A 26,931-nucleotide genomic window follows, 5' to 3' on the forward strand; every position below is an offset into this window, starting at 1 on the left:
CAGCCCCCGAGGCCTCGTCCCCAAAGGGCCCGCGGCTGACGCGCTCCCCATTCACGGGGGGCAGACTCTTTCCTCTTCCTGAGCTGCACCTCGACAAACACGCCTCTGGCTTCCGCTCCCCTTGCAGCCCATCCCCCGGCCCTCTTCCCGCCGCCTTCTTCAGTCCATGGGCACGGCCTGTTCGTGCCCTCCTGGCACCTCCGGCGGGAGGCGCTCGTGCCAAGAACAGCTCTTCCTACGATGAGGGCTAGAGGGGAGCCCCGACTGCCACCCTAAGGGAGGAGGGGGCCGGCAGCAGCAGGTCCGCGCCCCTCGGAGCCCAAGGTCGGGCCGAGCTCCCGGCTTCCACGCCACACACTGTCCTGCCGAGGATGCCGGGCCTTGGCTGCCACGGGGCACGCAAGCGCCTGCTGACTGACTGGCAGGCCGCAAAAAGACCCGCCTTCACCATCACACGAGAAGTCACAAGAAGGCCCCCACTGGGCGTGGCGTTGGCATCTGGTGGCCGGCACAGTGCCCTCGGGAGGGCTCCTCATGGCAAAGCCTTGGAAGGTCCTGACCCCACCAGCCCCAGGTAAGGGCTCCCGGGGACGGGCCCTGCGCAGGACAGCGTGCTGACCACCCCAAGCTCCCTGGCCTAGGCCTCAAGGCCGAGGCCTAGCCACGGACCAAGCCAAGCTAACTGCTCAGATTAGGGGCGGCAGCTTCTGCCTTCACCCAAAGGCCCGTCATTTTCATGCTGATTTTCCCGTGTCCTTGAGGCTGCAAGGTGAGCCCCCAGGAACCAAAGACGCCGCAGGGGGCAGGCTATGGCGGGCCACGGGGGAGGCCCGAAGGAAACGAGATGGGTTGATCCCATGAGAGATAACCCACGGGTCATCTCTGGGGTCCACGGGTGCCCCGGAGGTGTCCCAGCCCCTGGAGCAAACTTGCTCGGGCCCTGCGGTCACACCCGGGGCCACCAGGCCCGATGCTGGGCACGCTCAGTCTCCCTCCCTCCCTGGCTCTTCAGTCCGTCGTGTGCCCCTTGGGGTGGGGAGCCTCTTCTAGCCCACTGACTGAGGGGCTGCAGCACCCAGGAAGAGCAGCCTGGTCACAGGGAACCCCCTCAGTGACATCACAGAGCCCGGAATGAGGCGGCCCCAACACCAGCCCTCACTGGTCAGCGTGCCTCTCCGAGGGGGGCACCTCCAAGCTGGGGAGCACCAGTGGGGGACCCCAGGGCAGGGCAGCCAGCTGAGGGCACTAGGGATGCTTTGTCTGGGGAAGGGGGGCAGCAAGGCCGAGAGAAGGGGAAGAAAAGGAAATAGGGCCGGGAAGGGCCGCCTGCCCAGGGAGGCCCCCCAGGGGGCGCACGGGGGCCTTCCCGATGGACTCCGAAGTCCCCGGTCCCCAGCAGCTCTGGGATCCCGGCAGGGAGCCACCCCTGGGCTCCCACTCGAGGCCACCTATTTCTAGGCAGTCCCAAAGTCTCCATGGAGCATTCTGGGAAGTGGCCTCCAATGAATGGGGCTCAGCGCCCCCCCCCCCCCGGGGCACCGTGGGGGAGGGGAGCAGGAAGCCGTGACTCCCGTCCTTCGCAGGGGGCGAATGGCTCACCTGAAGCATTGACTTGGGGTGAGGCAGCCCTTCTCCTTGGTAAATCTTAATGTAGGCCTGGAAGAGAAACATGAGGCAATGACGCAAAGGCGCAGCACAGTGGGCCGGGGGCACTCCTGGGGCAGGCCCTTCCTGCCTGGGGAGGAGCCCCCAACACCGGCCCGGCCCTCCGATCCCGGCGGGCCCCTCTCCCGGAGCGGCACTGCCCCCGCTGGCTCTCAGGGCCAGGACGGTGGTGGGGGCTCACCTTAAAATACTCCAGCAGGCCCCGACAGTTGACTTTGGAGCCGTTGATCTCCTTTTCCATTAACTTGCTTGGTTCTAACAAAAATGGTATCAGCGTCTGTAACTGTTCTTTGAATTCAGGAGAGATGTCTGTCCGGGGGAGCAGAGGGGAGCAGAGCGTGAGCCGTGGCCCGGACTCAGCCCCCAGAGGCCCAGGACAGAGCCTGAGGCTGTCCCAGCCCCCATCCTCCCCACCCCACCCCCGCACTCCCCACACCCAACATAAGGATCCTGGGACCCAAGGGGGGCCCTTTCAGAAAGTGACAAAACCAGCGAGTCTAGATCTCTGCAAGATGCGTCAGGAGACCGCCAAGGCCCCAGTGACTTCTGGAGAGGGAGAGGCCCCTTCAGACTCTGCTCGAGTAAGGCAGACTCCTTCTGGCCACTCCCTCCAGCGGCAGCCCGTGGCGGAGCCGAGAGGTGCTGACCCACATTGGGGGAGCTTCTGCCCTCCACCAACGGACCCAAGACCCAGACCCATCCCTAAGCTTAGTTTCCACACCATTGTCTCATGAGGTAGGAGGAGAGAAGGAAGGAGGGAGGGAAAAGGGAAAGAGAGAATGAAAGGGGGGAAGAGAGAAAGAGGGAAGACGGATGAAAGGAGGGGGAGAGAGGAAAAAAGAAAGAAGGGAAGGAGCAAAGGAAGAGAGAGAAAAAGAAAAAGGAGAAGGAGGGAGGGAGAGAAAGAGAAGGAAAAAGGGAGAGAGAGGGAAAAAGAGGGAAAGAAGAGGGAGGGAGGGAACAAGTACCTACTTACTAAGCACCTACTATGTGCCAGACACTGTGTTAAGCACTATACAAATATTAGCTCATTTGACTGTCACAATAAGCCTGGGAGGTAGGGGTTATTATGATCCCATTTTACAGTTGAGGAAACTGAGGCAGGCAGAGGGTGGCAGAGCTAGTAACCAACAGGGATTATTAACACAAACATCACCCTCACCCCCACTTCCCAGCTGAAAAAAAGGTCATTAAGCCACGTGCCCAGTCACAGAAGGAGCAGCAGAGCCCGAGGCAGATGACCTGGCTCCCTCGGGACACATACGGTGGCTGGCCGTCCGGGAGAGTACCGGGGGACATTGCTGCTCTCTCCGGATCTGTCACATCATGGCTCTAGTTCTCCGGGACTCCAGGCAGGGGTCCCCCCCTTTCCAGGGAGTAGGATCCTCAGCCTGAGCTGCCCACCTCACCCGGGCCCTCCTCAGAATCTCGCTTTCAAGGCCATCAAATCAGCTACATGGTTGCCAAGGCAACCAATGGGGCTGGAACAGTGACCGCCGGACCCCCATAGCCCGAGCGTCTCCGTTCCCAGGAGGCACCAGGCCAGGCCCGCGGCCCCCAACCATGCTGTGCCGAGGGCAAACCGCTCCGGGAGGGGGAGGGACTGGGGAGAAAAGCTGCATCTTTATGTGATGCTTGAAAACCTGGCATTTTCCTTCAATTATGAATTTAAAAAATCAGTGACAGCGCGATTCTGAGGAGGGGGGCCTGGGGCCCCAGAAGGAAGCCGCCTCTGCACACACACCGACACGCAGAAGATGCCGGTTCCCAGCCTCGTCCAATTAGGAGAAGTCATGTTTAACAGCTCGGACTGGGGGGGCGGGAGACAGACGGCGGGCACAATCCCGTCTGCCCGCAGAGAGCCCCAGAGCTCTCTGAATCAGCACACCAGCAGCTCTGGGCCTCTCTGTCAACTGGGTGAAAAGCTGCATCTGCTGAGTAAGTGGGGGACAAAGGTCGTTCTAGCAACCTCCTTTTCTCTGGCTCCGTTCGGACCAGCTTGGGCGCCAGGTCGGCCTCTTCCCCCAAATGGCCGCCACACGGGCGACGACAGCCAGTTCCGAGCTAACCTGCGAGCGTGGCCCAACATTATTAACAAGGTCACGAGGCAGGTCGGAAACAAGGCCAGGCCATTTTTACAGACGGATAAACTGAGGCACAATGCTGCCCTTGTGCTACTGTCAGCAAAGCAGGTCAAAAACAAGCAGGGTCCCCGGCTGCCCCCGGTCCCCAAGGACCCAGTGGGCTCGAGGAGCGTGGGCTCCCTCTCCGGGCCCTTTCACTGTTGGGAAAGACTGCAGGCACGGCGTGCCCCCTGGAAAGAACCCATTTTCACCATTTCATCGAGGGGGAAACAGCGGCTGAGACCCCGCAGGCCCTGGTGCGAGGACCAGCCCGAGTCAGGGGGCTTCCTTGTGGGGGGTCCGGAGCCACGCGGCTTCTCACAAAGGGGCCACTAGAAGCCGAGCACATTCCTGACCACGTGCTCGTCTTCTGCACAAACCTTTCAGTTTTCCGTCAAAGGACGAGCTCGTGGCCACCTGAAGCCCGGGGTGTGGGAGGAGGAAGCAGTTGACGCTGGTGAAACATGAGCGAATGTGATTTCGGACATTCTGAATTTCCTCGTGCTGCTTCTCCTTAATCTGCCAATGAAGACCCAAAAACTGGACCTCAGCTCCTGCGACCGGAGCGACAGCACGGGCCCCCTGAAGCCGGGACCTCGGGGAGCCACCAGGACCACCACCCCCCAATGCTGTCGTGACGAGAGAAGCCCCCGCACACACGAGCGCAGAGCTTGCCGGTCCCGGCGAGCACGAGAGAGGAGGCCCGGGGCCCGTGCAGGCGGCCGAGCCACCGGAAGAGAGGCTCCGCGAGACGTGCCGGCCCTCGTCACCAAGTAAGAACGCTCTAAATGGAGTTCTTTCGGTCTGGGCCAGGGGCCGAGGCCGCCCTCGCTGGTCCCGCTTCCACGCCAATAACCTGCGCAGAGTGAGGGCGGCCGACAAACGCCCCCGGCCCGGAGTTACCTGCAAGCGCTTCTCCAGAAAGGCCATGCCTCCCTCAAGTCCGTAGCTGTACTCGTAAGGAAAGCTCCAGTCTCGGACCAGAAACATCAGCGACTGTGTGGGGAGAGGAGCAGGACCTCGAGTTAGAAAGACTCAGCCCATCTATAAAATGGGACTCATCCCAAGGCCCCGGCGCAAGGGGCTCGTTGACAAGACCTCTGGCAAGTGTGACCCCCGGGAACTGTCACCTCCCCCGGGGAGCTGAGGACACGTGACACAAAGCTATCACCAGCCAATGCCAGCCAGAGGGAGGGACACACCTGAAAGGGCTTCTGGGAGACTTCATCCATTGCCAGCCGACCATATTCTGTGAACAACTTTGAAAAACAAACATAAAGGTCAAGAGGTGAAAACACAGCAGTGGAAAACATGTCTCAGGTGCGGACCCCTGTGAGCCCAATGCAGACCCCTATGAGCCCAGTGAGGACCCCTGTGAGCCTGATGTGGACCCCTGTGAGCCCGGTGCGGACCCCTGTGAGCCCGGTGAGGACCCCTGTGAGCCCAATGCGGACCCCTGTGAGCCTGGTGAGGACCCCTGTGAGCCCAATGCGGACCCCTGTGAGCCCGGTGAGGACCCCTGTGAGCCCAATGCGGACCCCTGTGAGCCTGGTGAGGACCCCTGTGAGCCCAATGCGGACCCCTGTGAGCCCGGTGAGGACCCCTCAGCCCAGCATGCCCCAGCAGCCTGTCTCCCCCCGACCTCCAGGAGCAGCCCTGGCTCACTGCTGCTTCCATAAAGTTTTCCTCCCAGTTTGGTGCTGGGGAGGGCAGGGCACACATGGCCTCCCGGGGTTCCCGGGGAGGGTGCCGGCCTAGAGCCCGAGGGGGTGGTGCTGGGGGCCCCGGGCCCAGAAGCTCCAGCAGACAGAGAAGAGAATGGTGCTGGCCCAGTGTGCAACACAAGCAGAAACAACCCAGACCACCTTAAGACACGCAAAATAAATGTCTGTGAGAGCATCAGAAGAGGCGCCAAGCCGAGGGCTGGGCTTGAGCCACGCCTGGAGAGAAAGGAGACCCTGAGGGGAGCTGTGTGTGCCAGACCGGGCCCGCCTGGGCATAGTCTGTCCCATGAGAAAATGACACGTTAGCCAGCCGGGTACACAGGGCTCCCGAAAAGAGAAAAACTGGCCGCGGGTGAGAAGGGGGGTCCCATACTATGGCCCATGCCTGAGGGCTCAGGGTGACCCTGCTAAGGGTTCTACATCAGTGGGCCTGTCTCAGGGCTGCCCATCAGGGGCCTCCCAGTTCTAGAGGGCTGCCCAGGGATGACGCCCACTTCCCACAACCTCTCCCCAGGCAGAGCTCCTCACCACCCCATCCCTCCTCCTCTGCCAACCCATGGAACCTGTGGGACACCCAACTTCAAAGGCACACCCTGCCTCGGACCACCCCTCAGCTCCCTCCCCCTGCCAACACCCACCTCCAGCACCCCCCCACCCCCTTTTCCTTCAGAGAAGCTTGGACTGAGTGCCCGCCCTTCCCCTTGCCTCCAGAAAGATCGCCCCGCTCCTCGGCTCCCACAGCCCGGTCTCCTGCCCCAGTGGCCGTCCCTTCCTCCAACAACCCGGCTTCCTCTGTCCTCCCACTTCCCAACCTGTGCCCTGTCCCAGCCCCATCATGCCCTCCTCCCCTGACAGTTAGCTCCTCCGCCGACATCTGTATTAACCCCCTGTGTGTCCGGCCACAGATGTCTCCTCTGACAGAATGGGAATTCTTGCAACGAGAGAATGTTTCCTTTGTACGTCCAACCCCAGCAGGGACTTAAAACAACCTATGACCAATCACTGGAGGGGAGACCTGAGGCAGAAGACGGTCGGAGAGGGCCACGGCTCCTACTTCCTTCCCGACTCCCAACGGACTAAAGAACAGCCTATGGCGACGGCTTCCTGAGGAACCTCTTGGCCTGAGCTCAGGCCCCTCCGGGTCCCCAGCACTCCGCCAGGTCTCAGGTGTGGGCTCTCTCAGCCATGGCTTTGTGCCTCAGGTCCCCTCTCCCTCCTTCCCCCTCTCGGAGAGCTCATCTAGCCCCGTGGCTGCCAGCGGCCTCTCAATCCCCATTGTCCAGTGCCGGCCCCTCTCCACTCTAGATTGGGATCGCAAGGGCAACGCAACTCAGTCTAACTTAAAGACTCGGTCATCGCCCGTCCCACCCGGACTCTGTTCCCGACTTCTCTGTCACTGGCGTCTCCATCCTAGGAAATCGCAGGCATCCTGATGGAGGCTGAAGTCCGGACCCCTAGAAGGGAGCTCGGCCGCCTGCGGTCTGGAGCACGCACCCCAGAGTTATCCCAGCTCCACCAGAATGGCGAATGGCCAAGGATAGGGGCACTATTCCCCGCCCTGGCGGCCCTTCAAGCTTTCCTGCCCACGTCCTCCCTCTAAGGATGGCGATGGGGAATCCATGCCCTTGCCAAGCCCTCACTGATGGCTCCCTGAAGCACGCTCACCCAGGGAAGGCTTAGGAAAGCAGAACAGAAGGGCCGGGGCCTTCCCATGAAGACCAAACCCGACACTGACCCAGGACACAGGCCGAGAGCTTGCATTCCACAGGATGCCCAGGTCTTTTTCAGACAAAGGGTCACCATGCTGCATCTCTCCAACACAGGCTTGTGAGCTCCGGGCTGAGAAAGAGACCCGACTCTGACTGCGACGGGGCCCACCTGACTGGCTCAGCTCTCTGTGCCCATTGGGCTGCCATCTGGGACACTGACCGCCCTCCCCGCCCTAGTGAACATTTCATCTGAGTCTTAGTCCAAGCCATTAGTGAAAACGTGACAGGGAGAAGCGGGTGCCGCGGTGACCCACTCGAGGTCTCCCATCACGGGAAAGTCGGGTCCTCAACGATGATCCCGCAACCATCTCTCCCACCTTAACAGTGACTTCAACACCCAATCCCCATTTCACTATCTCCTCCACAAGAACAGCAAGTAATCTATCCAAAATGTTGCTAAAAATCTGTGCCAGACACATCTATCTCATTCCCCTAGTCAGTTATTTTCACAGCCCTATCCAAAAGAGAAAGGCGAATCCGACCTCACCCATTCTCGCCCGCTTCTAAGGAACCCCCCACCTCCTTCCTGAGGTGTTTGCTCTAATTTTCCACTTTGAAATGTTTCCAGAAGCTCCAATGGAGGTCCTGACCGTTCCACTCTCTGCTCCCACTTTTGTGGAAGTCCAGAGGTGGGCAGCGCTTGGCACCAGGGGCAGATACTCCTCTGGGATGCCCTTCCCACATCCCCACCAGCCTGGCCGACCCAGCTGCCCACGCTCTCAAACTCTGGGTCTGTGAGCCCGTGGACAGGGAGCGATCAGAGCTAGGGACCCTGAGCTGAGGGAGCCGAGTTATCCATATCACGTGGGAGGGGGTGCTCCTGTTATGCTCAGGGGACTAGCCCCGCCATGCACTCCAGTACTCAGCCCAAACAACTACCTGGCTGGTCCTCCAAGAGCTGATGAAATAAGGCAAGAAAAAACCAACTCAGACCAAAGTTGACAACGCTTGGGGATGACACCCAAATTCTGTCCCAAACCACTCCCCAGCCTGGAGAACTCTTAGCCTTCCTGGTAGCCATCCACCCGTGGGCCCAGCAGCACCCAAGGCACGTGGCCAGGCCTTGCCGGGGATAGACAAGCCTTGAGCTACACTCCCAAGTTCCTGCCAAGAGGAATACCAGGATCCTGGTTCCACACCATGCCAGGAATTCTCAAGGTGTCAACAGCTGGAGGCACTGGTGGCTACTGTAGTGGTCTAGTCCCCAAAGGGGAAGGAAGGGGGACACAGAGGAGGATGAAAAGCCGAGTCATGGACTGGATATAGGAGAGCAGTCTTCAGGCAAAACCAGGTGCAGGGAAGCAGGAGGGGATATGCCGCCAAGGACTCTGGGGCACCGGGGAAAGGAGCGTAGGAGGGGATGAACCCGGCTGCTCAGGGTTTTCTGAAGAGGATCCAGATGGAAAAGCCCAAATATGGGACCTGGGCAGGCCTCGGGGGAGCAACCTCCTCCCACCCTTGAGCCTCACATAGAAAACCACCCTCTGACAGCTGCCTAAAAAGAGGTGAGACAATCCCACAGCAAACCCTTGTGAGTCATGTTACCTGCAGCTGCTGTAGGTCGTCCTCCTGAATGTTCTGGGACAAATTATAAATCTGTTAACAAAAGCAGTTTCAGATTTACACCCTCCAGACAGGAACAATTAAGCTGAAGAACCTCACTCCCTACCCCCAAGTCTGAGCCACTGTAGGGCCGCATCCTGGAGCCCAAGCCCAGCTCATGGCGCAGCGGCCCAAGAAGCTTCTTCGAAGGAAATCTTTCCTCGATACCTCCCACCTAGGCAGGTGACCCTCTCCAGGAAGACGAGTCCTTTCCAAAGACCGGAGGGGCCTCAGGGCATCCCCAACCAGAACATCCCACTCAGCAACGTCTAGTGGCAGGCTCACCTGAATGGAGCTGGTCATGGTGCTGAGGGCAAATATGGTTGCACAGTCCTTCACTGTCGAATGGCTGTCAAAAGCTCCTTGAGTATCCATCAAAATTACTGCAACCTGACCAAGATGCAAAAAGGATGTGAAAAATGAAGGCCTGGGGGTAAAGAAGCTGCTCTCAAAAGCTAACTATCCTACAAAGAGACCTTGTGAACAAACCTGCCGGGCGGTTCTAGCCCTGCAAGATCCAGTCCTCTCTGACTCGCTGCCCAAGGGCGGCTTGAGAAAGAAAGCACGTGGAGCAACATGGAGGAAGGGGGCGCCTGCCCCTCCGTCAAGGACGTGACATCAAAGGCACCCCAAAGGCAGCCACTACAATCTTCTGATCAGACTCAGAGCCAGAATTCTTATTGTGCTTGGACAGGAAACCAAGAAGGTTCATTTAATTTCTCTTAATCCTATAGATTTAATTTAATTAACTTAATTTCTCTTAATCCTACAAACAGTAATAAAACCACACATATTAATTACATATGTTAAAGGTAGGTAATGACTTGCAGTATTGTCTTCATCGTTCTCATTTGTAGGGTTTTTCAGGTAGCATTCTCATTTGTAACAGCATGACATAATTTTATACAAGTACGCCTTACAAAATGGAGAGCCCTCACACAAATAAAGTCAGATTTAAACAATTAGAAAATTATCAATTGCTCATGGGTAGGACGAGCTAATAAAAATGACAATTCTGCCTAAATTGGTTTACTTGTTCAGTGTCATACCAATCAAACTGCCAAAAATTATTCTATAGAATTATTTAAAAAATAACAAAATTCAAGGTCAAGAATATCAAGGGAATTAATGAAAAAAATACAAAGGAGGGTGGCTTAGCAGTACTGGACCTAAAACTCTCTTATAAAGCAGTAGTCATCAAAACCATTTGGCACCGGTTAAGAGTGATGGATCAGTGAAATGTATTAGAGACACACGACACAATAAGCACGGCCTGTAGCAATCTAACAGTTGATAAACTCCCAAACTCCAGCTTCTGGAATAAGAACTCACTATTTGACAAATTACTGGGGAAACTGGAAAATAATATGTCAGAAACTCAGCACAGACCTACATCTCATACTCCATACCAAAATAAGGTCAAAATGGATACATGAGTTGGGTATAGAGGATGAGACCATAAGCAAATCAGGAGAGTAAGGGATAATTTACTCGGATCTTTGGAGAAGGGAGGAACTAGAGAACATTATGAAAGGCAAAATGGACAACTTTGATTACATTAAAGCTTTTGCACAAACCAACAAGTACAAAGATGGGGAAAAAATTTTATAGCCAGTGTTTTTGGCTATAAATATATATGTTTGTCATTTATACAAAGAATTGTGTCAAATATATAAGAATACAAGTCATTTCCCAATTGATAAGTTGTCAAAGGATATGAATGAACAATTTTCAGATGATGAAATTAAAGCCATCTATAGTGACGTGAAAAAGGCTCTAAATCATTACTGACTAGAAAAGTGCACATTAAAACAACTCTGAGGTATCACCTCACACGTCTCAGATTGGCTAAGATGACAGGAAAAGATAATGATAAATGTTGGAGGGGATGTGGGAAAATTGAGACGCTATGGACTTGGGAAAGATGTGAACTGATCCAACCACTGTGGAGAGCAATGGGAACTATGCCCAAGCAGTGCCATTACTGGGTCTGTATTCTAAGGAAATCATAAAGGAGGGAAAAGGACCCACACGTGCAAAAATGTTTGTGGCAGCTCTTTTTGTGGCAGCAAACAATTGGAAAACGAGTGGATGCCCATCAATTGGGGAATGGATGAACAAGCTGTGGTACATGAAGGCAATGGAATATTATTGTTCTACAAAAAACGAACAAGCTGATTATAGAAAGGCCTGAGAGAATTGATATGAACTGAATCTCAGCGAATCAAGCAGAACCAGGGTGTGATGATCAACTATGAAAGGCTCGGTTCTTCTCAGTGGTTCAGTGATCCAAAGGAATCCCAAGAGATTTTGGACAGAAAATGCCATCTGCAACCAGAGAAAGAACTAAGGAGACTAAATCTAAATCAACATAGGCTATGTTTACTTCTTTTTTCTATTTTTTTCTCTCCTGTGGTTTTTCCCTTTTGTTCTGGACTTTCTCTCCCAACATGATTCAGAAAGCAATGTGTAATCAAATTTAATTAATAAAAAATAAAAAAAAGAAAAGACAAAATAGTCCATAGGGGCACCAGATCCAAGAAGATCCAAAAGGAACTGGAAAAGGCCAGGAAGCAGGAGGCTCTGGCCTCACTCCAAGCTCTGCATCACTCTGGATGACCTGGAGCCTGTCAATGGCGATAATAACACCCCAAAACTTAGGCGGAAATCTATGGTTTTTTAACAAGAGACATGAATATGCATGTGGAACCCAAAGAGTTCCCACTTTACAAAAATCTGCCTGAAAGCAGATAAAGGGACTTGGCGTGAAAGGGAAAAGGTGCAGGAAATGGACGAAGCGGAAAGGGTGGAGCAAGCCCTCCCCTCCAAAGTTGCCTTCCTTTCCCTTGGGAACTGCTAAATCACGAGGATAGGAAAGTCTTATCTCCCAGTGCCCCAAGCACTTTCTCAGCCAGCACTGACTGGCAGTGCCTGCCTTAACTCCCCAGCATGGGATGCAAACATGTTAGCTCGGGGGTGGGGATCTCCTGATCACTCCCTTTCTCCTGGATCACCTGTGTGCCAAATACCATCCACACACCACCAGGCACCGACTGACTGTACACGGAAAGATGTAAACAGATCAAAGTCAGAACCATCAGGGAAGCTCAAGGAAGGTCCAGCTGAGCCACTCTCCTTTTTACCATTTCTACAGTGCTGCCCATGCGGCCCCTAAAGTCTTTATCAGACTCGATCGCTTTTTATGTCTACACTTTCAGGTCAATGGGTGAAAAACTAAGGAGCTTTCAGCTTGCCGACCCCTAAAGTCAGCACCAACCAGGGACGACTTCTCGGAACAAGTAATCACCAGAAGGAAATCCAACGCAGGAGAAGACATAGGAATCTGCTTTGCTGATTTATGCTGTTCTATAACGAGGGTCTCGTTTTTCCTTTCATTTGTTTAATTTCGAGGAGTGAGAGGAACAGAGAGTACAGAATATTTGACGATTATATTTTAAAAACACGAATCACTAAATAAACCATGCCATATTGATATAATATACTAGTAAATAAGGAAGAGGAAGAAATCTGCACAGAAATCTGTTGTAAAGTAACTTAAATCAAATCAAAATCAAATAGTCTTTTTGAGAAAGGAGGCAAATAAATAAAACTGGACTGGAATAAATAAAAATGTAACCATAAATAGAAAAACATGACCAAGCAGAGAGGAGAAGGGGATATAGAAGGGAGGGGGAAATGAGCTGTGCTCTGAGGGGCCCAGAAGTAAAAATCCAACTTTAAAAGTCAGAGGGGTTTATTTTGGTTTCATTGGCTTAAAGAGGATACTACAGCAAGATAACAATTTTCCAAACCATACCCAACACAGAGAGGTTTTGTGTGAATTGATTTCAGACAATGATCAAAAAGGCAGCGTTCTGTTTCTGGAGATGCTCCTCCGCCCTCACCTTTTTCCCATCAGGCTTCTCCATAATGAAAATTTCACTCCAGATCTGAATTCCAGTCGTTTCAGGGTCAGAACCCCCCCGCCATGAAAATCCTGTGAGAGGCTCATCTTCGTCACCCAGCCACTGTGGATGGTCACGCTCCTTCTGCAAGACGGGAAAGCAGTCTCCCTTAAACAGGAAGCCAGAAAAACAAGCACAAGGACTCCCGACCTCCAGGGATCATGGCCCACCTGGTTATACAGGAAGCGAAGCAAGAAGTCCAGGAAGAAAGATTTGCCCTTGCGGAAGGCTCCGGCTACTGATACCACGACCGCGTCAAGATCCCTGACGTGCTCTTGTAAGAGGACCCGGGTCAAGGCCTTCTCGTCCAGCACGAAGGAGTGCTGGTCCTTGTTCACCACGACGATCTGCACGGGGCAGGGGGCTGGGCGCTCCATGGAGTTACCACCTGTGTGGGGCAGAGACAACAAGAGCCCTGAGAGAGCCTTCAGCGCCAGAGGTGGGAGAGCGGGCGTCCAAGGGGCCTTCGGGGAAGCTCTGAGGAGGCTCCGGGCTCTTCTAGAGGGAGGAGTTAGCCTCCATTCCCTGGCGCCAAGGAGCTGGAATCACCACCAACCGTGCTCAGCATTCAGGAACCAAGTCGGGAGCCTGGCTCTAGAGGTCTCATCCATCAACCCGCCAGCGCATGCCCGGGGACTACGGGAACACCAGGAGCAGCCACAGCCCCAAGACTCTGTACACTCTGAGGCCGGTCATCCAGCTCAGCCGTGACTCGTGGGGGCAGGGAGAGACGGGGAGGGCCATGGCAACAAGCTGGGGAAGGAATGACCTCACGGGCGGCCCACAGCCGGGGAGGCAGAGTGGAAAAGCCAGCAAGCTTTCCTCCTGGGCCAGACCAGCAAGGCGCACTTTTCTCACACCGGCATCACCAGATCAGGAGAGGCCCCAAGGCAGGTGATGGAGAACCATGCCCTAAAAGCCTGGATGAGAGTAACCCCCGGCCGGGACGGGTGCTCCTCCCGCAACGGGATCCCTCCGTGCCTTTAACCCTCAGAGCCTCCAGCATCTCCCACAGGGAGCGAGGTGGGCACAAAAGACTCACTGACCAGTTGAGGAAACCACAATTCCCACAGCTAGCTGGTGCCAGGGCCTCGTGACACTGTCGTGTCTCCCCCCACTGGGCTGCTGACCAGCCTGGGGCTTCACTCACACCGCCTCAAAAGGACTGCCCTGATAAGGACACGAAGGAGGGCCCCCGGCAGCCTTCCAGACTGGCAGGTGCCTTGGTCCGGCAGTCCCCCTGGACTGCAGGTGCCTCGGCCCGGCCGTCCCCCCGGACTGGCAGGTGGTGCCTCGGCCCGGCAATCTCCCCGGACTGGCAGGTGGTGCCTCGGCCCGGCGGTCCCCCTGGACTGCAGGTGCCTCGGCCCGGCGGTCTCTGCCTCACCCACCCACCTCAGTGGGGGAGGGCTAACTTCCAGGGTTACCTAGAAAACCTCTTATAAAGTAACTGGACCATGCCATGGTGCACACCAGCCCAAAGAGCCGACAGACAGCAGAGGTCGCATGCGCCTGAGGATGAGAACACAGGTTTGAGTAAGCAAGCGGCAGCCAGCGACCTCGGGGCCAACTAAGGACTCCCTGCTGAGCCACTCTAACTGGACTGGCCCAAGAAGGCCGGACTCTCCCTGGAGCTCATCACGAGGGTCTGTTGGCTGCTCCTGAGGGTAGAAGACAACTCTCTAGCCCTCCAAAACCCAGGGGGCATCCGCTAGCTTTCTGATGGTCCCCTGCCAAGTAAGGACTGACATGGGTAAGGCATGGGATTGAAAGATGGGTGCCAGCCTTCTAACTGCCAGTGGAGGGCGCCAACAGGCAAGCTGCTGGGCCTCTTACCCCGCCCCCAGCACTGCCCCACGTCTGGCACTGCCCATGCCTGGCACTGCCCACGCTAACAAGGAATGGCCAAAACAGGGGCATCTGAACAGAGAGACATTGGACAAGGGGGGAATAAGGAGGGGGCTAAAGTGGGGAGGCTGCTGGGTCTTAGAAGACTGCAGGTAAGAGAGTCAAGATGAATATCTGAAGATTAAGAAGGCCAGAAAAGCAGCAAAGGCCGGGGATTTTCTCTCTGATCCTGAGGAGCCACAAGGGGCCGCTGGAGTTTACCACGTAGGAAGGGTAACAGTCGATGGGCCAGCTGAGAGCAGAACGGACAGGGTAGGGAGGGACTTGGGGCAGACAAACCCCTATTTCATGGCTCAGATCCAAATCCCCGCTCTGCTCCTCATACCGGTGATGGCCCGTAAGCCCCTCTGTCTCCTGTCTCGGCCCTTGCTGCGCCCCACGCCTGATGTGCCATCTCATTACAAGTCTGGGGATGAGGCAATGAGGGTCGGCACAGAGTGCTGGCAATGACTGGAGGGACCACAGGGTCACATCGTGGCAAAGTTCTTTATATGCTGTAACTCCAAAGGTTCCCTATTAATTCTAGCACCAAATTCTACATCCTCTAGGACCACAAGGGCAGCAGCAAGATGGCCCCACCATGCACAGCTCCCATGGGCTTCGGCTCTCCTCTTCAGGCTCAGTTTACTTTTCAGCCCTAACCTCTCTCCTGGACAGCTCCAACGCCACATGCCCCAAACAGAGTTCGGTGTCTCTCCAAAGCAGTGGGCTCTCCCAACTTCACCATTACAAGTGGGAGCATGGCGCCCTCCCACTCACCCAGGCTGATGGCGTGGGAGCCGCCTCCAAGTTTTCACCCTCCCCTCTCCCACGCCCACCCGCTGCCAAGCCTTGCTGGTTTTTCTCTCTCAGGCACACCTGCTTCTCTTGGGGACCACCTCCCAGTCTGTGCTCCTGCGACCCTGCTGGCTGGTCTCTGGGGCGCAAAGCTCTCCCCACGCCACCTCCCAAAGCTCCGACCACACACCCCACCTCGACAAACCTCCAGCTGTCCTTCCCAGCTTTCCAACCCATCTCCCCGAGACTACGGCAGCGACCCCAGCGCCTTGCTGCCCCCAGTGCACTCTCACTGTCTAATAAAGGCCTGCTCACTGACTGATCCCCGAGCCTCAGTTTCCTGGGGGAGCTAGACGGCTTCTAGGGTCCCTTGCAGCTGGAGTTGTGACTAGAAACCCGTGAAGAGCTTGGAAGCCAGGTCCTCTGGCTGCCGAGTCCAGCACTCCCTTCTCCGCCCTGCTGGCATCTGGTAAAAACCAACCCGTATGCCGGCCCCATATTGTCATTAGCCTCTAGCTTTTCAGAGCCTAAAAAAATTATTTCTAGTCCAATTTGAAAACAAGGGGGGAAAGGTTACTTCAGTATTGTGAATGTATTTAAATGAATAAGTAATACAAACTGTGTTGTTGCACTGCTGCTGGAGAAAGGCCAGATACGAGGGGTGGACACGCCTGCTAAATCCCGGCCCGCTCTTTCAGTTGGTCCTACAAGAAAGCACAAAACTAGGACTGAAATCAAAAGAAATCAGCTGTCGGTAAAAAGCATCTGTAAAAAGTCAAAACATCGAAACTATCCACAGGACATGAGAGGTTGGTTTGTATCTAAGGAGAAAATCAGGGATCATGGACGACCATTAACAGTCTTTTTTCCTGAATTCACCCAGGTCTGTAGACTGAGACTAAACAAGCCACTCGAGGACATCTTGCCATGGACACCCCCCCCCCCCAACTCATGTGATCAGAATTAAACCATTCGCTGGCCTTTTGCAACAACTTTTGTAAAGCTTCTCATTCTAAGCTCCTACACGTTAATGAACACAACCATGGCGCGCGCGCGTGTGTGTGTGTGAGTGTGTGTGTGTGTGTGTGTGTGTGAGAGTGTGTGTATATGTGTGTGTGTGTATGACTCAGGACTAAGTTATGATCCAAGATTTTCCATTCTTTTTTAAAATGCCTCATTTTTTAAGAGACAAGGAAAACACCCACACCCACACCCACACATTCCCATACACTCCCACACACTCCCACACATACCCCACACCAGGCCATGTTCTTGCTAACAATCTTTAAACATTATTCAAAAACAGAGCTACAGGATTAAGCCTAGGAGCTGAGACGCTAAGCCAGATTCAAAATACTTTCAGAATTATCTTTTGAAATAGCATATTTCTATAAAATCATGCATATGCTTGGACCTAACAATTTACTTAATGATTTATTAATTAAAAAAAAAAGTAAAGGACCTATAGGTATAAAAATATTTATAGCAGCTCTTTTCTCAGGACAAAGAATTGGAAATTGAGGGAATGCCCAGTGGTGGAGAAGTGGCTGAATCAATTGTGGCATGTGATGGTGCAGGATGCTCTCGGAAAAACCTGCAAAGTTGTCCATGAGCTCGAGTTAAGTGAAACATACTACACACAAAGTCATAGCAATGCTGTGGGATGATCAGCTGTGGATGGCTTTGCTCTTCTCAGCAATACAGTGATCCAAGACTACTCTGAAGGTCTTGTGATAAAAAAAAATCATAGAAAAAGAACTAATTGTGTCTGAATAAAAATTGACGTACACTTTTTTTAAAAGCTATTTTTCTTGTGTTTTTTGGGGGAAAGGAAAGGAGAGGAAAGATCTGTTTTTGTTCACAACGTGACTTTTATAGGAGTGTTTTGCATACTTTCATGTGTTTTTCCTTAATGGGGTGAAAGGGTGGAGGGAGGGAGAAAGGGAAGAAATCTAGAGCTCAAAGTTTTTAAAAATAAATATAAAAAACTGTTTTTACATGTAACTGGAGAAAATAAAAATATTAAATGTTAAAAATATTTTCAAAAAAAATATTTTCACATCTGTTACTGGCCTATATGTTCATAGTTACACTTACATTTTAAAGTGATTCCAGGAAAAATAAAGCACTACAGGAAACATCAAGAAATTTGAATGGTCAGGGGAAAAGCAAGTGTTTCAGAAAATGAAGGGCAAGCAAAATAGCCTTTTTCTTTCAATTACTTGAAAATCTTTCCAAAAGGCAGTAGTCTGCTTTCCTGCCTTTGCATTATAGAGAGCAACACTCCTTTTTCTGTTGATTGAGAACTTTTCAAAGTCTTCCTTAGGATCAATTATAATTAATTGAATGATAAATCAATCAATTTATTGATCCTTAGGATCAATAAAAGTGAAAGCAAGTAGAAGCCTGGACATCAGAAAATTTGGATTTCTGAACCTAAGTCTGACACAAACTTCTGGAATAAACTTAGAATCAGAACCCTCCAAAGGTCTCGGTAAAAAAGATGGGCTCTGATTAAATCTGAGGCCTTCCAATTCAAAAGAGAAAGACTAATGATGCTACACAGAGGGGACCGGAGACTGAACCCCAAGAAATGTTCAGAGATTTTGAGAAGAAAAATGAACATCTGACTGCTTGTTTCCATTTCATCCATGTTTCCTAAATAAGGTAGAATACTCATGAATTTAAGGCTTTGCTTACTTAATGAAGGCTTTTACTGCAATTTCTACATGCTCTTTGGTTGGATTTTCTCATTCAGCTACATAAAACTAAAAAGTCAAGATCTTAGAGTCCGAATATTTGATTTTCAAGTCCCAGCTCTGACGATTATGAATTCTGTAGATCTGGACAAGTCATTTACCCTAGTTAGGCTAATACTAAGAATGACAATACTACCTAAATACCACAAAATACTATTTTGTAGGGCTAGAAAAAAATAATCCCCCAATTCATATGGAGGAACAAAAAGTCAAGCATCTTAGCATCTTAAAGGTACTACTGAAAAAAAGAAGGAAAAGAAAGGAGGCCCTCAGTACCAAATCTGAAACATATTGCAAAGTAATAGTAATCATTAAAATAATCAAGTTAAAATAAAAAGGAGAGAGAATGATCTGTGAAACAGATTAAATATACCACACACAGAAGAAAATACGGAAACATGGTGTTTGATTCCAATCACTAATGAAACTACTTAACCAAAACTGCTAGGAAAATTGGACAGCAGCCTGGCAGAAATTAGTTTTAGACCAGTACTCACACCATACACCAAGATAAGCTCCAGATAAATATATGACTTAGAAATAAAAAGTCAGATCACAACAAGTTAGAAGAGCAAGATGGAAATTAACTTTCAGATCGACAGAAAGGTCAAGGCTCCCTGACTGTGATAGAAAAGTGATAGAGAACGCTAACCAACATAAATTAGACATAAAATATACAAACTTTTGCACAAATCTAGTATCATAAAGATTAGAAGAGGGGCAGCTAGGTGGCGCAGTGGATAGAGCACCAGTCCTGAAGTCAGGAGGACCTGATCTGGGCAATGTCACTTAACCCCAATTGCCTCAGCAAAAAAAAAAAAAAAAAAAAAAAAAAAGATTAGAAGAGAAAGAGGTAACTTGGGGAAAAAAATCTTTGCAACAAGTTTCTGCCAAAGGTCTCATTGAAAATAGATGAGAAACTGATTCAAATTATTAAACTAAGAGCCATTCCCCAATCAACAAAAGACCAAAAGATATGACCAGGCGATTTTCTTTCTTTTTTTTGGTGACCAAGCAATTATTAAAGGAAAAAAATTCATGTTACTAACAATCAAATGAAAAAAATGTTCTATATCACTAATTAGACATAAAAATTAAAGCAACTTTGCGGTTTCATCTCACCCCTAACATATGGACAAAAGAGGAAATGGCCAATGTTACAAGGGAATACAGGTAAACGGGTAGAACGGTGTATTGTTGGTAGGACTGTGACTTGATTCAAGTATTCAAGAAAGCAATTTAGAATTCTGTCCCAGGTAACCAAACAGTGAATACAACCAAACTACCATTAGGTTTATACTTCAAAGAAATCAAAGGAAGAGGAAAATCACACACACACACACACACACACACACACACACCAACTCTCTCATGATAGCCCAAAAGTGGAAACTTGAGAATTATCCTATTAAGGAATGACTAAACAATGGTGATGTGTGAGTATTATGGAATATTACTGTATCATAAGAAATGATGAAAAAGACAATTTCAGGAAAAACTTGAGAGTTCTTGATAAGCTAATGCAGAATGACATGAACCTAGAACAATGACAACATTGTAGATGGAGATTAATTTTTGAAAACTTTGGAATTTTTTTAGTAAAACCAATATTCCAAGAGAATAAAGTTGAAATAGGCCTCACCTCCTGACAGGAAATGATAAACTTAAAGTGGAGAGACAAAGGCAGAGAGGAATAAAGCGATACATGTTCAGACATGGCTAACGTGGGAACTTGCTTTGTTTAACTACGTAGATGGGTGCCGGAGGAATTTTTTGCGGTTTCATCATTACATTTTGTTTTTTAATTTGCTCAGCAGAGAGGGATAGTGGAAGTGACAAGTTAATATTTTAAATACCTGTTGCTTGAAAAAAAATAATAAGCTTATTTAAAAAAAAAAAAAAAGAAGTCACTGAACTATCTTAAATCTGTTTCCTCATCTGTAAAATAGGGAAATTCCTGAACTTCCTACCTCCTAAAGCTGGCAAAAGGAATATGCTTTATAAACTTTAAAGTGTCTTAGACATGAGACTTATCAGGATAATCACCATGATGCTGCTGCTGCCCTACTTGGCACAAATTTATTCTTCTTGTACTTTGGTAGTGAGAAACAACAAAGGAAGAAACGAAGCCAGTTCTTGTCCTCCAGAAGCTCATCTTCCACCAAGGAGATGTGTCCATATAGAAACATATCCAGATGAATGCAAGGGATTTGGCCGGAGGTAAGCTCAGATAGTCCAGAAAGGCCTTGAATGGATGGCGACGCTTGGGCTAAGTCATTCAAGAAACTAGAGCAACCAGTGACACCCAAAGCACCTTCTTCTCTTGTAGGAATATTTTGGCTCACCCGAAAGGAAGGCACCAAGTATGGGCAAGGAAATGGAATGGAAAAGCATTCCGCGAGTGCTTCCAGTGCGCCAAGCACTGGGCCACAGAACAGCCTGGGCCCTCGGGAGCTCCGATTCTCATTCCAAAGGAAAAGGTGAGAATGGGAAGGTTCCAAGGCATGGGGGATGGACCAAGGGCCCAGAGAAAGCGATGGAAGAGAGATAAAAGATGGAAGCTTGGCTGCACCATGAAGTTCATGAAGAGGAACCAATAACCAGCCTGCTGAGAGCCAAACTGGGAAGGATTTCAGATGTCAAACAGACCAGTCTGTTCCTAAAAATACAAAAGGGGGAAGGACGTGGTCGGATGTGCGCTTTAAGAAAATCAGGTAGGCAGCTCTACCGAGGACAGACTGATTTGGAGAGGACACGGAGGCAGGAACACGAGGTGCCAAGGCCTAGAACCCAGGGGCCGTTCTGGAGGCTGTCCTCACACCAGCTCTCCGAGGAGGCAATTGACCCTGAGGTGCCCACGGACTTGCCACATGCAGCAGGTCAGACCACGCTGAGCCCCAGGAACTCTGATACAGATCTGGGAACTGGCTAGAGACAACTGCACCAATGCCATTTCACAAGCATTTCACTCACAATTGCACCACCAATACTTTGGAAATGCTTTGATAACCCCAAAATGTACATGGGGTGGCACTATCTCGGGGCTGCGGAGGCTGGCACAGGGCCTGGCACATCACTAGCAGGTCCTAAATCTTGCTGGCTGACTGGACCAAGAAAAACACCTGGGCTCAAACCCTGGCTCTGCTCCTAATCGTCTGATGTGGCCCCTTAGCCAATGATTTCCTCCTCTGTAAGAGCACACACCTTCCCACATTTCAGAGAGCTGCCTGTGTGCTGACCCTAGGCCCTTGGTGCAGGCAGAAGCAATTAACCTGAAAAGTGGCCTAAGCTCTTTGCTTAACTTCTGTGAGATGTCTGGAGAGTTCAAAGAACTGTTTTCCGATGGGGACCAGGAAGAAGCCTGGCTTAGGGACAGGAGCACTACCTCCTAGGGCAGAGGCACTGGATTCAAACGCCCGGGCTGACACAGGGGAATGGGAGTCTGGCCAGGCCCCCCAAATCGCTCTATGGAGAATCACAGCTCTGCACCAGGGGGACCTCTCAAAACAAAATTACGGCTCAGAATCTCTTTTCAAAGGACCATTTGGTAAAGTGAGGCTAGAGTGAACATTTTTAAAAACATATCCTATATTATACTGCAACATATCCAACATATAAAGGACTGCTTGCCATCTAGGGGAGGGGGTGGAGGGAGGAAGGGAAAAAAATCGGAACAGAAACGAGTGCAAGGGATAATGTTGTAAAAAAAAAAAAATTACCCTGGCATGGATTCTATCAATATAAAGTAATTATTAAATAAAAATTTAAAAAAAAAACATATCCTATTGATCAATTCTGATGGACGTGACTCATTTTAACAAGGAGACGATTCAGGCCAGTTCCAATAGACCTGTGATGGAGAGATCCACCTGCACCCAGAGAGAGGGACTATGGAAACTGAGGCTGGATCACAACATAGCTTTTTCACTCTTTTTGTTTGGTTTGCTTGAATTTTATTTTCTGTCATTTTTTTAACTTTTTGATCTTATTTTTCTTGTGTAGCAAGATAATTATATAAACATGTATGCCTATATTGGATTTAACATATATTTTTACCCTGTTTAACATATATTGGATTACATACCATCTGGGGAGGGAATGGGGGGAAGAAGGGGAAAATGACAACACAAGGTTTTTCAAGGATCAATGCTGAAAAATTATCCTTGCATATGTTTTGAAAATAAAAAAACTTAAAAAAAAAAAAAAACAACCATATTCCATTGGCCGGCCGTGAATGACGTTGCTATTCTAAGCAATACAATGACACAAAACTGCTATGAAGGACTTATAGTGAAAAATCCTGTCTATAACCACAGAAAGAACTGACTAGGTCTGACTAAATATAGATTGAAGCATACTCTTTTTTTTTTTTCCTCAAGGTTTTTTTTTCAAGTGAGGGAGATGTTTTCTTTTACAAAATGACTTTTATAGAAATGTTTTGCATAGTTTCACATGTGCTTTCTTAATGAGGGTTCAAGATGCGATAAGGAGAACTCAAAAGTTTTCAAAACAAATGTAAAAAAATTGCTTTAAAAGTAACCGGGAAAAATGTTTAAAAATTAAATTTAAAAAGGAGATTAATAATATAAAAAAAATCCCCAAAGGATTTATACACTTGCCAAAATATATATACTCTGTATCAGTATGAGGAGTACAAATCACTCCCTCTGACTCTATGGTTTCTAGAAAGTCCATGATGAGCCTCCTGAAAAAGTGAAGCAATGTGTCATTTTTTTGCATTACCCATCATCCTCTCCACCAAAGAAAAAATCCAATAAATGAAGCTCCCACCAGCGCGAAATTTCTTCCCACCAAGTACTTGTCCTGATTTAATTATTTTAAAATAAGAGTAGCCAACACTAATAGAACTCGCTACAAAATGATTTCTTTCTCCGTGTGCTCTCAGAAGGCAGCCTGAGGTTATGATGTCAAATACATGGAAAGAAATGCCAAGTGAGGAAATGTTTCCTTTCCTCGGGACTCATGGTAAGAGACATCCATCATAGGACAAAGCTGATTTTATAAAACAAAGGGTGAATATGGAATCCAATCTAGAATTATAAAGGAGTGAGCCTATCATTTAATGAAATGAAGTCTATAGACCTCCACAATGAGAAAACTCTCTCAACAGATAGCGCTTCCTCTCAGATAAGTGACTTGCACAAGGTGATACAGCCAGGATGAGTCAGAGTCAGGACTTGAATCCCACTACAGCAGGACTGGGCCTGAGTTACAGCTGCCAAACCAGACCAAAATGTCACTAGGAGATATTTAATGAAACAGAAATACAATGAAACACAGAAAGTGTTACTATGTGGCTTGCTAAGTCAATATATGTCCAGACAGATCTGCCAGCCCCCTTTCTGCTGGAGTCTGATACCACTGCACTATATACTATATGCTATAGTCTGTCTTCATGTGGAACTTTTTTCTCCATTATCATATATTTAAAGGAAAAGGCCATGTGGCCCATAGAGTCAAGAAAACCTGAGTTCAAATCCCACCTCTCACAGACAGTGGACCTGAGAACTTGGGCAAATGGCTTTACTAACCTCTCTGCTCTGCAGACAACTCTCTAAATCACAGCTTAGGAACACAGATAAAATTTTGAAACATTTTAAAAACCACAGTCTTCCTTTTTTAATTTCATGCATTAAAAAGGACACCCTCAGCAATGTGTTTCCTAGTAGAAGCAGAAGGCCTGTCCTGGAGTACCCCCAATCAGGGGTTCTCTTTCTCCTACAGTTTCAATATAACTCCTTGGACCAAACAGGGACTTGAACTTGGTCCAACCAAGTTCCTCACTGTCCAGCAAGTTCACAAATGGAACTTGGAGAAGCTTTCACGTGGTACAGGCAAAAGGGAGGGGCAGGAGGGGTTATGGGTGGTACTTCTACAATCCCCCAGCTCTCTTTTCAAAAAAAGAAACCGTTTGGGAAATTTTCTCCAGCTGAAGTTCATCCTCTATTTGGGTCGTGTGAGAAAAGCCTGACAGAACACCAAATTCCCTACCACATTTTTGGTCCCTTGAGACAGAGAGATCCAGGTTAAAAATAATTTAAGTTTCACGGTTCCCAGGGCAGGTTTAATAAAATGTGAGTAACAGCTACAGGCTGCGGGCGGCAGGACCGTGGGCGGCCACGGAGAAGGCCTCTGTTCAATCAGCCCTCCCGGGGAGCCAGGTGCCACACAGGTAGGAAGCTGGTCAGAGCCCGGATTCCAAACCCTGCCCTCCTCCCCGGACGGGTTCTGCCTGTAACCACCAGCCCGGGGCCTCAGCATCTCCCCCTCTCCATCTTCCCAGCCTAATAAGGCCAAAAGCTTCTGCTGCAAACTTTCTGCTCCAATAGGAGTGGGAATGTCTGCAAAGGAAGGAGGACCTTTCCTGGATCAGCTCGTGGGGGGTCACTCACTACCACACTCTTGGTGCCCTACAGGGTGGGGCAGACGGGACAACAGAAATCAAGCCTGGACGGGAAACTCCACCTCCACCCCACCCCAAGGAGGGCTGACTCCTGGGCAGCAGGAAGAGGCACAGGGGAAGGGGTCTCCGTACCCTCAACTCTGGTGGGAGGGGGCACAGGGAAGGAGTCTTCTTAGCCCAATGCTCCAGGCAGGGGGCACAGGGGAGGGGTCTCTATAACCCACTGCTCTGGGCAAGAGGGCATAGAAAAAGGGTCTCCTTATTCCAATTCTTGGGGATGGGGAGGGACAAGGGTAGGGAATCTCCTTACCCCACTGCTCCGGGCAGGACGCACATGCTCCTCACCCCATGCTCTGGAGAGAAGGCACGGGAGTGCCCCTCCCCCACTGTCCCGGGACACATGCAGAGGCACGCAGAGGGAAGAAAGGGGTACCCCTGGAAGCTTTCCCACCACCTGGCACATAAGACCCCCCCCCGACTCCCCCAACCTCGAGACAGAGGCAAGAGGTGCCTTCTCGGCCGAAACGTCATTTTACACCGGGGTAAACTGAGGAGCAGGGTGGATAAGGGTCACCTCATCGTGCCTCTTTTCAATAGATGGTTAAACTGAGGTCCGGGGTAGGGAAGGGCCCTAACTAGTGTAACTTTTTGCCGACTGGGAAACTGAGGCCCGCAGAAGGGTGGGGTCCTTGGGGAGCACCGGGTCTAACGACCTAGTCTCACAGACCGGAACACTGAGGCCGGGAGGGGGGCCTGGGTACCACCTGGACTAAGCCCCGCCCTTCCCAGACGAAGGGTCTGGGGGCAGGAAGGGGCGGGGACCCAAAGACCCTCCGCCCAGCCGTTTTACAGGGGCAGAAACTGAGGCAGGAAAGGCCCGGGCTCGGGGTGCGCGGGGTTACCTGCCTTCTCCCCGCTTTCTGTTGAGGCCGCCGCCGCCGCTCGCAGGAAAGAAAACATGGAGCCGCCTCCTCACCAGCCCGGGCGGCAGAAGGAGGGAGGGCCGGGACCGGGCTGGCCGGAGGGCGGGCAGGCGAGCGGGCGGGCAGGCGGATCTGGGCGGGAAACGGGCGGGGACTCGGGTGCGAGGAGAAACGGGCTGCGCACGCGCACCCGGGCCGGGGCCGGCAGCCGGGGGCGGGGCCCGTGGGCATCCTCGCCCACCACGGCCTCCTGGGAAGCGTAGTCTCATTCTCGCGGCCACTCGGGCTCTGAGTATCCCATGAAACCACAACTCCCAGCGGGTGCTGCGAGGGGAATCTCGAATCTTGGGCGCTTAGTCGGCCACGGAACCATAAATCCCAGTAGGCTGAGCGGCGACACTGGCGCTCAGCGGAGGCCCGCCTACCGACTTCCTGCGGACTGAACCGCGTGTCCAAAGCTACGAGGGTCCATGGCTGATCCCGGGAGGCTGCTGTTGTGAGGGCTAAAGCCGGCCGGACCCTGTCCTCCGGCAGCATCCACTCTAGTGGGGATATCTAGGCCCTGTAGCCAGAGCTTGTTCCCAAAACTTCACCTCCCAGCAGGCCACGTGGAAGCCCGGGCGAGGGGGAGAAAAAGGGGGGAAAGGAAGTGGGAACGCAGAGCTACGGCGAGTCTAGAGAGCTCAGCCTTCCCAAACCATCCAGTTAATTTTATAAATGGAGAAACGGAGGCCAGAGAAGGGAATGGGCGTTTCTAGCCAATACAAGGAGCATTTTCCCCTTTTTTGTAGTTGAGACCCCAAGGAATTCAGTGGCTTTCCCACAGCGAGGAAGTACTTGAACCCAGGACTAATAATCCCGACTCTGGGGCACGCCGGAACCAGCCTTGGAGCTCGTCCCATCCAAACTCTTACAAAGTAACAAGCTGAAGCCCAGGGATGGCATATGCGGTGCCCAAGATCACAAGGTCAAAAGGTGGCAGAGTCAGGCTCAAGCCTGAGCTAAACTTAGAGCACCTTCAGTGCTGGTCAACAAACATTTAAGAGCCAACTATGTGCCAAGAACCCGAGTCATGCATATTCAGTTCCATTAAACTTAACAAGCATTGATGGAGAGTCTAGAACCAGCGATCAAAGAAAAATGAAAACCATCACTTCTACCTGAGGGACTTCTGGGCTTCAAATGCTCAGAAGCCACAGAAAAAGCAGTTTCTGCCCCTCTGCACTGGAACCTGGTTTTTTTTTTTTCTTTTTTCTTTTCTTTTTTTAACATAATTATAACTTTTTATTGAC

At 50.9% G+C, this 26,931-nt stretch overlaps 1 protein-coding gene across 4 annotated transcripts in view; it reads right to left on the reverse strand.

Moving 5' to 3' along the window:
• The window catches only part of ATL3 (atlastin GTPase 3), a 30,630-nt gene extending 4,816 nt beyond the window's left edge, over nucleotides 1-25,814 (reverse strand). Inside the window, exons 1-12 of one of the 4 annotated variants that reach the window (XM_051967604.1) lie at nucleotides 25,619-25,814; nucleotides 16,153-16,237; nucleotides 14,276-14,360; nucleotides 13,019-13,236; nucleotides 12,789-12,932; nucleotides 9,169-9,273; nucleotides 8,827-8,877; nucleotides 4,991-5,047; nucleotides 4,692-4,784; nucleotides 4,169-4,307; nucleotides 1,847-1,974; nucleotides 1,600-1,656 (exon numbers count right to left, since the gene is read on the reverse strand). In XM_051967604.1, coding sequence (XP_051823564.1) covers nucleotides 1,600-1,656; nucleotides 1,847-1,974; nucleotides 4,169-4,307; nucleotides 4,692-4,784; nucleotides 4,991-5,047; nucleotides 8,827-8,877; nucleotides 9,169-9,273; nucleotides 12,789-12,932; nucleotides 13,019-13,236; nucleotides 14,276-14,312 — 1,029 coding nt within the window. In that variant the 5' untranslated portion in view covers nucleotides 14,313-14,360; nucleotides 16,153-16,237; nucleotides 25,619-25,814. Of the gene's footprint in view, nucleotides 1-1,599; nucleotides 1,657-1,846; nucleotides 1,975-4,168; nucleotides 4,308-4,691; nucleotides 4,785-4,990; nucleotides 5,048-8,826; nucleotides 8,878-9,168; nucleotides 9,274-12,788; nucleotides 12,933-13,018; nucleotides 13,237-14,275; nucleotides 14,361-16,152; nucleotides 16,256-25,618 lie in introns of all 4 variants that reach the window. The other 3 variants (XM_051967605.1, XM_051967606.1, XM_051967607.1) reach the window with 3 other exon arrangements.
• Nucleotides 25,815-26,931: the final 1,117 nt, after the last annotated feature.

The sequence above is a fragment of the Antechinus flavipes genome, chromosome 6, assembly GCF_016432865.1.
Source record: "Antechinus flavipes isolate AdamAnt ecotype Samford, QLD, Australia chromosome 6, AdamAnt_v2, whole genome shotgun sequence".
Lineage (NCBI taxonomy): Eukaryota > Metazoa > Chordata > Mammalia > Dasyuromorphia > Dasyuridae > Antechinus > Antechinus flavipes.